The 14698-nt window shown below is 40.5% G+C and overlaps 1 protein-coding gene across 1 annotated transcript in view; it reads right to left on the reverse strand.

Annotated features, from left to right (window-relative positions):
• SNX25 (sorting nexin 25) overlaps window positions 1–14698 on the reverse strand; it is a 90895-nt gene that overhangs the window by 64642 nt on the left and 11555 nt on the right. Inside the window, exons 2-3 of the mRNA XM_074588303.1 lie at window positions 11600–11684; window positions 2386–2602 (exon numbers count right to left, since the gene is read on the reverse strand). Of these exons, the coding sequence (XP_074444404.1) occupies window positions 2386–2602; window positions 11600–11684 (302 nt within the window). The remainder of the gene's footprint in view (window positions 1–2385; window positions 2603–11599; window positions 11685–14698) is intronic.

Here is a 14698-nt window from a genome sequence, read left to right on the forward strand (position 1 = left end):
GTGGTCATAATTCTCAGTAGATAAGGAACCTCATCAAGAATCAGCATTAATAATAATTAATAATTCTGCAATAGTAGATTCTATGTGTCCAACTTCAAAGAGGAAAACATTGACACTTTAAAAAAAAAAAATACAAAACATCCTCATCCTTTAACTGTTCAAATCAAACTCTTCCCAAAAGCAAGTGTTTTACTGAGATGAAAGGCAAGGGCAAGCATAATGCTTAAAAATGAGGGAGCACACTTAGGATCTCTACCTGACCAAGAGATTTCTACCACATTCCAGAGCCGAAAGAAGGAATCCAATACAAGATCCACTGCAATGTGCAAATACCTTGATTTCTTTTCTTGAACGTAACCACCCTTTAGTTTCTTCTTCATCTCCCACACGTTAGCTTACATAAAGCTGGCATCTACCACAGATACATTAACCGTATCTTCTGCTCCACAGCAGAAAGAAGCGCGAATGGCAATGTACAGACTGGTCACCGACAGTGTAAGAAACGACTGTAAATTCCCTGACAAGCAGCAGAAGGCCCTCCAAGCCTTCAACGGAATGCCTCCAACAGTCACAAGGAAATAAATAATGCAGGCCTGGCCTTCAAAGAACTGATAAGGCTAACACTTCTGGCGCCTGAAAGCGTGGGACAACTGTCTTGTGAAAACAGGATAGTTCTGCCACTCATGTGGTGAGCTTGCTAGTCCTCAGTTCTCAAGGCCATTGTGTCCCATGAGTGACCTTTGCTTCATTATCCACAAAATGCATATGAAAGCGCACACCCTGCATATGCTAATGAAGATTACAGAGATCATGCTAAACATGTATGACTATGGCACTCGTCTCTCCACCCAAATCATGGTACACGTCACCTGGGAGAAGGGAGAAACCTGAGACAAGGCTGTCCTCAGCAAGGGGAGCGGACCATGCTAATGCAGCAAACAGAAAAGGGGAAAATAAGTGCCCCTAAAGGGGAACAAAGAAGAAACAAAAGACGACGACTGTGCCTGGGAAGATTCTTCCCAAGAAAGAAGATTATGCCTGGGAAGATTCTTCCCAAGAAAGAAGATTATGCCTGGGAAGATTCTTCCCAAGAAAGAAGATTATGCCTGGGAAGATTCCCTGAAAAAGAGTCTGGAACCAGGACCGGTGATCTCTTTATCTCTGTCTCCTTCTCTGTCTTTTCCTTTCTCTATCCCTCGGTTTCTCTTTTCTCTTAGAATTGTTAAGTAACAGTTAGCGTTGTTAAGTATCAACCTTAAGTAGGACCTTAAGTACCGCTTGCCATAAGTTGTCCTATCCCTGTTGTAGAGTAACACAATGCATACCTCACCATTTCCCATAATTTGTTATATACCTAACCCATTACTGTGAACTTGTTAGGACCTATACTAACCATTTTGGGAAGCTAATAAACGTTTGTATATGGACCTTGAGATTTATCCCACCTTAGTCCGTGCCGTTGGGAATTCACGCATCTGAAGTCACTTATCCCCCCTCTTTCCTGAGAGTGGAATGCGACAGACAGAAAGCAGTTGAACTTTTTTTTCTCTGAAGGGGTGTTAAAAATATGTGGATCTAACTCTAGGCAAAACAACTTTGTAGTATAAAACATATAGTCTAAATCTGAATGACCAAAACACGTTTCGATGAGGATAACTGACATGCAGGTAAGCGCAGATATAAGCGCAAATTCCACGCACAATTACATAAATTGTGCATTCAGACGTGGGAACTGCTAAGGCTAAGAGTTCCTATTTGCAATTACAATTTGGGTGCAACTCTAGTATTTAGTGGACAGCTGACCTTTTTAAGTGGACAAAGAGAATTTCCTTTCTAGCAAGACTCATGGAATTAGCGAGATAACCTAAACAGAGAAAGAAAATGCAGCCAACAATTTTTCCAGTAGCAAAATCTTGTTACTGCGTGACAGGCCACTTACAGAAACCACAAGACTTTGCCTCCCGGGGCTAGAAGAAATGGGAAACTGAATGGAATTAACCCTGGTGCTATTTTGGGAAAGGTGCAAATAACTGTCTTCTTGTCTGGTGACTGCTCTGACAGCACCTCTCCTTTTCTTTGCAGGTTCACACTACGTGCAGGAACTGCTCACACAGCCCACCTCCTGCTGTGAGCAAAGGATTCAAAGATGAAACAGAAACAGCAGTGAATCCAAAATCTGAGAAAAAGGAGGACAAGTGTTTCCTTCCACGGGTCTTACAGATGCCCAGAAGCCTGCTTGATCTCTAAAACTGGTATTAAGGTTGAGCTGTTTTCTTTATCAGTTCCCTACAAAAGCGTTACACTCTTCATTACTTGATATAGCACATCTGAAAGCAAAGAGAGAAGCAAAAAATTCCAATGAAATGCAGAGTTTTGCTTTTTTACCTGGCGTTGGCTCCTTTAAGGTCACAGAAGTGCGAGAGTAAAGCTTTCACTACATCATTGCAGACAACTTTAACTACATCAATGTGACTCAGCCTCTGTCGCAGCTGCTTGGCAACCTCCCAGAAGTCTTCAGATAGCAGCTGGTACAGCTGCCCTTCATCTCTGCTGAGTTGTCCATACCAGGACAGGATGTAATCTCTGTAGCTGTAGTCAAACACTGAAAGGAGAAACAAAACAATAAATAGCTAAAACTGCAAAAGGGGAAGGCACACCAAGATACGAAAAATGCAGTCCTCCACCCTTCTGCTCAAAAACTAGATGGGTGATAGGTTTCGTATCTTCTTCTTTGGGATTTAAATTCTTGCCAAAGAAACTAAGGTTGGCCAACTTACAGAAGTCTTCACCTAACAGGTTACTGGAGGTCACTTTGCAAAGCAAAGCCTGTAAGTGGATTTGCTCAGTTCGTCAGGTTACTAGCTATACACAAACCTCAAACTAATACCTGTCTCTCAACAGTGGATTTCGTTATACAAACTATATGAATCTGACTGTGTCTAGGCTGTTGCAGACTGAAAGCAGCCTTCTTTACACAGGAATTTAACAGTCTCCACTCCAAAATCATAGTTAAAATGGGAGGTAGTAAAATTTTTTGATTTTGAAAGACATATACAATACTGTATACCACAGAAAGTACATTATAGGATCAGAAAAGCTAGAGATAAGAGAGAACAAGTAGATTAGCAAGACAGCATGAACTTCAAAAATGACGAGGCATTCCAAACCGTACCTACAAGCAATAACCAAGATTACTGTAATTGCAAGTCCCATGGCAACACAATCTTCTACCATTCTGACAACATTTGTGTGCCACCAGTTTTACTGATGTTTCACTAGAGCAGATGTCCCTGGAGGTCTAGGAGGCAGCAGGTGTTGTTCAGGGAGCACACACGAACAGCATTTTAAAAACTCAAGTTTATTACTTATCTCAAGTCTCCCATCACAATACACATTTTAAGTACCTATTTTCCCACAGTGGTCCCCGTGCCCTTCTGCAACCACCTTTTCCTTATTGCATGGTTACTCTCCTCTGTTGAGATACCTGAAATGCTGTGGAAAGCTGATCACAGCAGATTCTTCCTTTTCACCTACTCTGCAAGAGACCCATAATTTCTCAAGCACATTCAAAACACACTGCATTGTGGTATTTGTTATCATCATTACTGGCAGATAATGACTTTTTCAGATTTTCCTACAGGCACCCTCTCCACCCTTTACGAGAGTGCAAAGTAGTGTATTTCTTCAGCATCTTTTGCCTAAGAAGCCAAGTCATAGTATGGAGTGGTGGCTCCTACAGATATCTATTGGACAACACTCCACAAAACAACAGTACAAGAGCAAAATTTGTATCTCAAGCCCTTAGACGATATTGTCTTTCAGAACACGTATCTATTCCCACCGACCTTTAATTTATAACTGTATTTTTAGGCAACTCCTCTCCAAAATGAGCTCAGTTCCTAGTTCACTCCATAATCACTGTCACATCCAATGTTAAGTCTCTATGCTCCGGTAAAGCACAACATTCAAACATGTAACAGTGCTAATTAGTAAAGTATTATGAGAGTACAACTCTTGCAACTTCACTATACTCTCAGCTCAAACACCTGAAGCAAGATCTATTACGGTGGGAAGACTACTGCTCAGACACAGCAAGGTGATGGTACAGTTCTTCATCTAGGTGTATTAACACGAAGGAATTTTAGTGGTAATATCAAACCAAAGACAAAAGGCCACCAATCATCACCAAAAATTAAGCCATACAAGTTTGAAACACTTCAGTTTCTCTCTGCCAGTTACACACTTTCAACACCTTAAATGGGCTACCCGACTTTGAACCATATTTTCCTGCACCTCCCTTTTATTACTCTCTTCCTTTTCATGCTTTCTATAGTTTCCTTGTCACTTCTGAGCCTTGTTGCCTTTCCTGCATCACAACAGTTTAACCATTCTGTTCTCTACAAAATTCGGCGTACTTTAGAGCCCAGAATGTATGCCCAAATGAGCAATGAGACAGCTTTTAGGACTTGGTTTAAAAAAAAAAAAAAAGAAAAAAATTTAAAAAGGACCCCAGCCACAGACACTAACAGCAGTCTGTGCTGGGGTAAGACACTGCCTCATCCGTATGTGTCATCCTGGCCATGATGTGCTGTTGCTGCTTTAGTTTCATGCCTACTGATGCAGCTGGTGCCACTTTCAGCACTCTAAAGAAACACAGAAAACAAATGTAAGATTTTTATAGAGCGTAGCTTTCTTCCTTCAGAGGAGAAATCTGCTCATGTATCTACTCATTATTTTTACACAGCATGTTCTCTAAATCATTGAAAATAACAGGTCAGAAAACAAGAAAGGAATAAAAGAAAAGCAGAACACACTTTCAGGACAATACCTTACTACCACTAACTCAGCCACTACAAACACGAAAGAGATTTCTTCTGATCCAATCAGACGCAGTGACAGCAATGAGTCTGGTGCAAAACTGCAGAAAGTTCTACTGGGTTTTCTAAATTAGTTTAGCAGATCCAAGTGCCCAGTTGTTATAACCTGTTTAAAAGTAATTCCCACATGAACGTGAAGTTGAGCCTCTTCAATTACTCTTTTCAAAGAGTGTCGGGAGTAGAGAGCCAGAAGCTTGTCCGGAGGTTAGTGAGTGCATCCCTCCAGACCCTTCCTTCATTCCTAACCCCATGCAGGTCTATAGTATCTGCTATCCTTTCTTCTTCCACATTCATTGATTCAGAGGTTCAGTGGCACCACAAGAGCCAGTGGGTCACACTGGCTTTGAATCTGCAATTTGCAGAACTTCACATTAGATAATTTTTACGTTACTAAGATTCATTACCCAACTTTATGAAAAGTAACATAGAAATCTGAATAGCAAGGACTAAATGCCTACCCATTTTCTCAAAGCACCATTAAAAAACAGACCAGAAATATTCTCCCTGTCTGCAAATGCAGACACAGACTCCAAGTTTCAAACAAGAAGTAAATATCCTTTCCTGAAAGCACTGGAGAGACCAGAACCATTACATTAAGTTATGGTCAAATCCAAAAAACTCTCCTGTGACTAGATGGTCAACAAAAGGGAAGATACAGCTACAACACTGGCTTGAGTTATTCTACAACAGCAAGCATCCCAATCTGTAAAATAGAAATGCAACATTATTATGAATTGTATTGAGGTCCTGCATCAGGAAACCACAATTAAACAGCCAAGAAGCATTATTATAATGCTGCGCTACTACAACACTAGATTTAACATGCATGATACAGTTATCATAAGCTATACTTGAAGAAAAATACTTTCAATAAAAATTTAATGGAAAGAGATGACAGACTATGCCACCATTCAGTACCTGGCAAAGAACTGTTCTATATAAGTAAACGTTAAACGCTTAGGTGTTTGTCACAGCTACTGTTTTTTCCCCCCTGCTAAAAGCCAATTCAGTAACAACAACAACAAAAAAACCCCACCCCAAACAAAAAAAACAAACCCCAACCTTATCTTCACCCTCAAAAATCAAACTAAAATATTAGAGCCCTATCTTGAAGTCCCTAAAAATTACTAATAAATACTCTGAGTATGAAACTCTATCATTTCTAAGACATTAGTTTTTAAACTTGAAGAGCTAAAGGCCATTAATCACTTATTGTATTTTAGATTTTATTATGTTTTAGCTATACAAGTAAGGATGATGAGGTTTTATACTTAACATTATCTTTATTTATTAAGTTTCTCATGCCCACTAAATCTTTACGTAGACCATGGTGTTAAAGGCTGACCCTGCCCCCATGACTAGCAATAGTGATTTATAGATTTCAGTTCTCTTGTTAAAGCTTATGCTTGGAAAAACACTAGCATTTCTTGGTTTACTTGAATTTTACATTATTCAAACTCTACGAAATCTACATGTTTAATAGACTAGATGTTATCATTGTGCAGAGATGGATAGCTCCCATGCAAAAGGGGTCATACACCAACAGTCTCCCATTCCACATTGTTTGGTTTGTTTTTATTAAACTTCTCTTGACATTTGCTTCTTTAATAATTATTATGAATGTGCAGAAAAGACATAAAAATTTCCAAATATATAAACAATAGAGGAAAAAAATGTATTAAAAAGATCTAGGAAATGCTTTTTTTAAAAAAAATCAGACAAATTTCTGTTCAAATAGTTTTGCCCATGTACCCTCTGCCAAGAGTTGTTAGCTCCAAGTGTTTGAATCTGAGTAGCAGAGAGAACATGAATTCAAATTAAGTCTTGCTCATATTTTGGACGCAAACAACTCATTTTTTGAGAACTGTGAAAAAAAAATACAGCTTTTCAAATAGAGAGTGGCAGAAGCTACTGCAAGATTTTTTTCTAAATGTCAATGTGTGGATCTTAAGTGAGGAAATAAGACATATTGGGGAAAAAACTCCTTTTGTACCGTGAAGTCCTGCCTTACGTCCCTAACAGAGTTCTTCTAAGGGGTCCAACAAGAACACAGACAGGTAAGATCTGATCCACAGGCACAATCTAATTAAATTCCCAAACTATTTCCAACAAGGTCACCTCAACACAGGGCTGAAGGAAGATAAGACACTATGAAAGAAGATATAGCTCTATGGCATGAAATATTTTAAGAGCTAAGAAACACAGGATACAAATAAATAGCCAATTTTCACAGCAGAAGAATTTCACCAGTGGAGTTCTGCTGGGATTTGTGCTACGGCCCATGCTGTTTTACTTACTCATAAATGATCGAGTAAAGCAGGTAAGTAATATGGAGATAGTATGGAGACCAATTTTCCTGGCACTACTAAAGCAGTGGAGACAAAGACTGACTGTGAAGAACAACAAAAAGACCACAGGATACGGGGCAATAAAAATAGAAGATGAAATTCAGTTCCTGGGAGACTGGTTACACACACGGCAGATAAATCTACTGACAGCTACAGCCCAGCCCTCAGTCCAAACAGTACATCGCGCAACAGCAGCACGAGTCCGACTGAGCACAATCTCTCTTAAGAGACATGTTCCAAACTACGATATGATATGGGCTGAAAACAAGAAGTTACCAGATAAGCAACAGGAAGTGTTAAAAGGCTAAAAGTATTTGTGAAAGTGGGTCATCTTTTCTTTGCATAAGATAATGAAGGGCAAACAAGAATCAAATCAATCTATCAAGAAAAAGCACAAGAAATTCTGAAAAACACCCACGTTTCAGTGTTAGTCAGTCAAGTACTACTGGCTGACAAAGGGACTCAGGGGTTTAAAACTAAAAGGCCTTCTCTTTCTGCCATATTCAACAAGGAAGAATCTTCTTGTCATGGCTAACTGGGGAAGTCCCAATGGACTGGAGGGTAGCAAACGTAGCACCCATCTACAAAAAAGGCAGAAAGGAGGATCCAGAAAACTATAGACCTGTCATTCTGACCTCGGTAGCAGGGAAGGTCATGGAGCAGATCATCTCGAGTGCCATTACAAGTCATATAATGGACAAGCAGGGGATCAGGCCTAGTCAGCATGGGCTTATGAAAGGCAGGTCCTGCCTGACAAACCTGATCTCCTTCTATGACAAGGTGACCCGATTATTGGATGAGGGAAAGGCTGTGGACATTATCTACCTAGACTTTCGAAAAGCATTTGACACCGTCCCCCATAGAATTCTCATGGAAAAACTGGCGGCTCATGGCCTGGATGAGCATACGATCTGCTGGATCAAGCACTGGCTGGATGGGCGGTCCCAAAGAGCGGTGGTCAATGGAGTTAAATCCAGCTGGTGGCCGGTCACAAGTGGTGTCCCTCAGGGCTCAGTGTTGGGACCATTTCTGTTTAACATCTTTATTGATGACCTTGATAAGGACATAGAGTGTATCATCAGCAAGTTTGCAGATGACACAAAGCTAAGTGGGGGTGTTGATCTGCATGAGGATAGGGAGGCTCTACAGAGAGACTTGGATAGATTGGACCGATGGGCCAATGCTAATGGAATGAGCTTCAACAAGGCCAAGTGCCGGGTCCTGCACCTGGGCCACAACAACCCCATGCATCGCTACAGGCTTGGGGCAGTGTGGCTGGAGAGCTGCCCGGCAGAAAAGGACCTGGGGGTTCTAATTGACAAGCGGCTGAACATGAGCCAGCAGTGTGCCCAGGTGGCCAAGAGGGCCAATGGCATCCAGGCTTGTATTAGAAATAGTGTGACCAGCAGAAGGAGGGAGGTGATTGTCCCCCTGTACTCAGCACTGGTGAGGCCACACCTGGAGTATTGTGTCCAGTTCTGGGCACCTCAATACGAGAGAGATGTCGAGGTGCTGGAGCGAGTGCAGAGGAGGGCAACGAAGCTGGTGAAGGGCCCCGAGAATAAATCTGATGAGGAGCGATTGAAGGATCTGGGACTGTTTAGTTTAAGGAAGAGAAGGCTGAGGGGAGACCTCATCGCTCTCTACAACTACTTGAAAGGACATTGTAGAGAGGTTAGTGCTGGTCTCTTCTCACAGGTAATTAGCAATAGAACAAGAGGGAATGGGTTCAAGCTGCAGCAGGGGAGGTTTAGGCTGGACATTAGGAAAAAATTCTTCCCAGAAAAGAGTGGCCAGACACTGGAATAGGCTGCCCAGGGAGGTGGTGGAGTCCCCATCCCTGGATGTGTTTAAGACTCGTTTAGATGTGGTGTTAAGGGATATGGTGTAAGGGAGAACTTTGTAGAGTGGAGTTGATGGTTGGACTCGATGATCCCAAGGGTCTTTTCCAACCTAAATGATTCTATGATTACACTTGGTCCAATTTTGAGATCTGCGATTCCATAAAACACACTACACAGTAGCAGGGCTAATTCACAACTGTCCATTATCTTGTATCTGCAGCTTATGCAAACATGCTATAATTAAGAATGAAACAGCACTTCTGAAGCACCAGGTTTTTATACTGCTCTGTCATCAGCGGGAGATCGGAAAGAAGTTTAGAACTGAGCTGTAAACCAACATAAACAGAAGTTCCTTCTTGGTGGTGCTTAGTGACTAACATTGTAGAAAGATAATTACCAACAACTCTGTTACACTGGCTTTGGCAAGATGAGAAGCTATCCAAGACACGGGCAACTATTATCAGCCACTGACCATCACTGAAAAACTATCTAGGCACCATAGTGTTTTCAAGTTTATTGAAATAAGACTGATGGTTGAAATGGAAATATGCATAACCCCTTCAATTAAAGCTAAGGATGATCACTGATATCTATCCTCCCAACTACAATAACAGGAAAAAGGCAGTAAAGCAAGTGACAGCTTGTCAAGCGAGACACACCACAGAACCTCAGGAGAGCCACTCTAAACCCAGAGAGAAAAGTCCACACAGACTGGCTCTAACACCAGCAAAAGCATGGCATGACTGAGTAACAGTCAACAGGCAATTCTTGAGGGGTGCAAGATAGTGAGCAACTAATGTAAACCCTGGGCAAACTTAATTACACAGATGATGAAAAAGAGGTGAAGTCAGAATTAACCAAAGGACTGTCTCTTCATAACCAGCAATAGCATTTCCAAACTTTGATGATATTATCCGAAAATATTATCCTTGGATCTCTAAGGTAACGTAAAGAGATGTAAAATCTGAATAAAAAAACACTGCAAAAGCCCATTGACCGTGTTAATTTGAGAACACCTACTCAAAACCTCAAGTGGGATAGGATTGTGAACTGGTCTCCAAGATGAAAACCTCGGGAGAACTGAAAGTCTCCTAAGTGAATGAGGCTTTTTAAAGCATTTTGTTGAACAGCATGTTAGATCTTGTTGCAGCAAGAAGTTGGCAAAAGTTCCTCGGATTCACAAATACTTTAGTCCTTATCAGTCTAAGACTGGAAACAGAAATACAGACAGTATTTTTTATATCATTAGTAATAAAATTTTATTTAACCATGAACTTATAAAAAATGCATTCATAGTGTCAAGACAACTACAAATTTCAGAACTGTCACAGGGCAAGGAATGTGTCCTGTTTATTTGCAGACAGACTGATCGTTTTACTCTAATAAAGTTAAAGTAAAATGTTTCTTTTGGGATTCACTCAGTATCTCAAACTTAAGTTGACTCAGATACCTTCCAAAACCAAAATGTTTTCTTGAGTGAAAAGTACAGTCTCATCCTTGTCAAACCGCATAACAGAGGAGAAGCTGGCTTCGTCACTTAAGCCTGGAAGAAATACAACCAAATCTGACAAATTTGCTCTCCAAAATTCAGAGCGAGCTACTCTGAAAAGAAACAGCAAAAAGGCAAGTAAGCTGTCACAACAGAAGGTCCTCAACTCTGAGAAATGAATCATATTGGTAACTTTCAACATTATCGAGTAAGGATGGATTCATGCACCCAACTGAATGATCTGCTGGATAAATACCTTAAATGAAGACAGCTCCCAATATTTTTTTATTTGTTTTAAACAGACACATTAATTAATCCCATGTGCAAGTAACAGGAGGGAAGTGTAACACAACTATCTTTCCTCCCGTATTCCACAATACCTGTTATCTGTCTCCAAATAACCCCACTACCTCCAATCCTGTGCTGATGATGTCAAGGCTTCATTTCAGATTCCAAGACAGTTATCCAAAATGTATTGTATTACCAGATGTCAGTTGAAAAAAAATGCATTCAGAGGTAGTAGTTATTCCTTATTTTAAAGTATTATAAAGAAGATCTTTTAAATCCAATGACCATAGTTAGCATTTTACAATCCAAAGCCCAGTGACTGCACTAGTGATCCACAGATTTCATAGACTGCATCAGCCAGCAATACAAATCCTGATTTTAGATTCATTTTTCATGGAAAGAATTGCATGAAATAGGAAGAATATTTGCAAGAGTCTAAAGGATTTTATCAGCTCAGGAAATCCCAATCCAGAAACTTTTAAACGTTACCATTTTGTTTTCTGCACAAGTATTAAGGACTCTATTTTAATATATTTCTGTAAAAAACAACCACTAAAATGACAAGGCAATTGCAAAAACAACATCACATCACTTAATACAGTAGACCTGTTGGGAAGACCGAGACCTTGCACTTCTATTTTATATCAAGGAAGAAACCAGGGTCATATTCTAAAATCCTGGAATATTGTGCAGTCATGGTTTGCTAAGCGGACACGAGATATTCAGTCTAATGATCCTTTGTCCAAGACTCACCTTCTTTCAGTGCTTTATCCATGGTGTGAGAAATGACCACTCTCCTTGATTGGACTGAATCATGGGAGCTTCCAGACCAATTACTCTGAAATTCAAAGAGAACATTCATCATAAGAGGAAGGAATAAACCAAAAATGACAGAAGAAATAAAACTAGAATTCAAGGTGACAGTACTATATGATTTGGACTTTATACAAATATTGTCACCCCATATGGTTAAAACAGATGACTGTCAATTGTCTATGAGGTTATTATACTTTGTTCATTAAACACACATTAACACCCATTGTTGTGGATTGTACACTGTAGAACTTGCCAAATTATCTTAAGGTTGGGTTTTTTTGGTAGAAGGGAACTGTATTCATTTGCAATTCAATGCACTAAGAATAGGACATGCATTTAATAACACAACTGGAACTCTTCTATTCAGTATTTTCACACTTTGTAAGATCTCCAGGAAATAGGTCAATAGCAAATATAACATCTTTACAGCCTACTGTCATGATGGACTTCATTTAGCCTCATAATCCACTTTTAAAATAAAAGCAAAGCTCTTAGATCTCCTACAGTAATTTTGGTTCACGTTCTTTTGTGCTTCTTCCTTCAAAGACACTTCCAGCCACTGTATTTTAAGCTGCTGTACTATACGAATATTTGTTTATATTGGAGTATTAGCTATTAGAGTGTCCAAACAGGTGGGCAGACGGAGAACCTTGGAATGGTTCGGGTTAGAAGGGACCTTAAAGATCATCTAATTCCAACCCCCCTAGACACCTCCCACCAGACCAGGTTGCTCAAAGCCCCATCCAGCCTGGTCTTGAACACCTCCAGGGATGGGGCAGCCACAGCTGCTCTGGGCAACCTGTTCCACTGCCTCACCACCCTCACAGGAAAGAACTTCTTCCTAATATCTAATCTAAATCTCCCCTTTTTCAGTTTAAAACCAATCCCCCTCGTCCTAAGGCTCCACTCCCTGATCAAAAGTCCCTCCCCAGCTTTCCTGGAGACCCTTTAGGGACTGGAAGGCTGCTATAAGGTCTCCAATTTTTCAGGGTGTAGACAAAAAGCAGTGATTCATTCTGTTCTTACATAGAAAGGAGCGTAATTCAAATCAACAATAGAAACGGACCCCACTGCCATTCAGCTTACTTCGCTCCCCTTGACGGGAGTTCACTCTCCTCAGTGAGGAGACAACATTTCAGAAACGTACCAACCCCTCCAACCTTCACCAAATAGAGAATGAGAAAGCAGTAGAAACTGTAAGAGGGGATTTAAATAAAAAACACTCTATAATGTTTTTAAAGGTGGAATGCCATTATTTCAGCCAATTTGCAGGCTAATACTCGGTATATTTTGGTGTAATGTATTTTCCTTCTACTGCAGACACATGTACGTAGAGTAGTATAAAGCACATCTAATGGGACACAGATGAAGGAGTTAAAGCACTACCCTAAAAGCAAAATAAAGCTGTTCAGACTCTCTCACACCTAAGACACAGCATTGCCACAGATATTTTCCAGGCCTTGCGTGCCCACCTTCCACCCACAGTTAATTTGTTCCAGCTTTCAGGTGAACACAGCAACACTCCCTAGACTTCTTCCAGTCGCTACTCTGAGACCATGGCTGAGGTCTTCCAGCTGTTTTCTCCCCCCGCCGCCTCACCCCCACCCCCAACAACACTATCAGTGGGAAAAGCAGCAAGATTTCAGCACATTTGCCACCATTTGCAGACCCTCTTACTATCAAAACTATAGTTAAGGAGGGGTAAGAACAGAGTATTATCTGATTAGGAAGCCACCACAGACTTTCACGGACCTCTTTTACCTGAACACAACCCTGGTAAAAGCTTAAGCCATACTCACCTAAACAGCTGCAGAAAGCATTCTTGCTGTTTGGAAGAACATTTAACAATATTTATAAGGCTCCAGTACATCACCTCTGACTGCTAATGTTGTTGTGCTTCCTCCATGCAAAGCTGCGTTAATGCTAGTCACACAATTACTTGAGGATTTTTCTGCTTTATTTGCAACAGGAAATCGGATGATTCATAACCACTCCAATTTAAAAAGAGAAGAGACAGACTCACAGAGACATTAAACATCCCAAATACATTTGGGGAGGGGGAAGGGATTCAGAAAGCCCTATCAAGCAAAGTCGCTCAGCTCTTTCTGTGGAGAAAGAGCTCCTAGACACAAGGCCACAATCCTGACTGAAGCTTTATGTGCAACATAACTGCATTTTCCTCAACACTCAGGCTAGCTTGGGTATCCTACAAGACTGAACCTTCTGCTAAATTGAGTCATACCTGCATAGAGGTCAGTAACCTCAAGCCCCTAACTTCAGCATCAACAGTTCTCATTTGTACAGTTCGCAGAAGTGTTTTTTACAGTCTAAAGCATCAGTAAGCGCTCTCATGAAGCGCTAGCCAAATTACTCCTTTCAAAACTAGTTTAAATACAACCTGAGATAAGAAAATTATAAATGCTGATATCGCTGAAATCTTACTTTTGCCTCCCTACTCGCCTCAGTTCAGGACTTCTTTACAGCAGAGGGAACAAAAGAAAAAAGGCCTTCAGAAGGAATCCATAGTTGCAAGTAGCTTGCTCCACATCACCACACTGTGATCCAATCTACACAATTCCACAATGCAGAAACTGATCCTCTTATGTTTCAATCAGACACTCATGTTAAGAACAAGGCAGACTATTACAGTCTCAATGAAATGCTGCCTCTTAAATACCAAGATACAAACATTCCAGCTTGCAAGAATATACTTCACTGAGAACGTCCTCTATGGTTGGTACGTTTGACATTGAAAAGGCACTATCTTTTCATTTAAAAAAAGAAAAAAGAAGAGTAACATTGATGTTTAGCCTTAGTTCAAGTAAGACAAGTGATCAAAAAGAATTTAAAAGGTAGGAAGTGAATACCACCACTAGCAATGGCGATTTGGCTGCTGCACAAACGTAATTACTGAAAGGCAAAGGAAGATGCACGGTATATTGGATTTTCTGATAAATTTTCCATGTTCATCCAGGTATTGCATACAAAACCATGAACAGTCTGAGAAAAGCACAGAGCAAGAAACAAACCTTGTTC

Source organism: Larus michahellis, chromosome 5 (assembly GCF_964199755.1).
Source record: "Larus michahellis chromosome 5, bLarMic1.1, whole genome shotgun sequence".
Lineage (NCBI taxonomy): Eukaryota > Metazoa > Chordata > Aves > Charadriiformes > Laridae > Larus > Larus michahellis.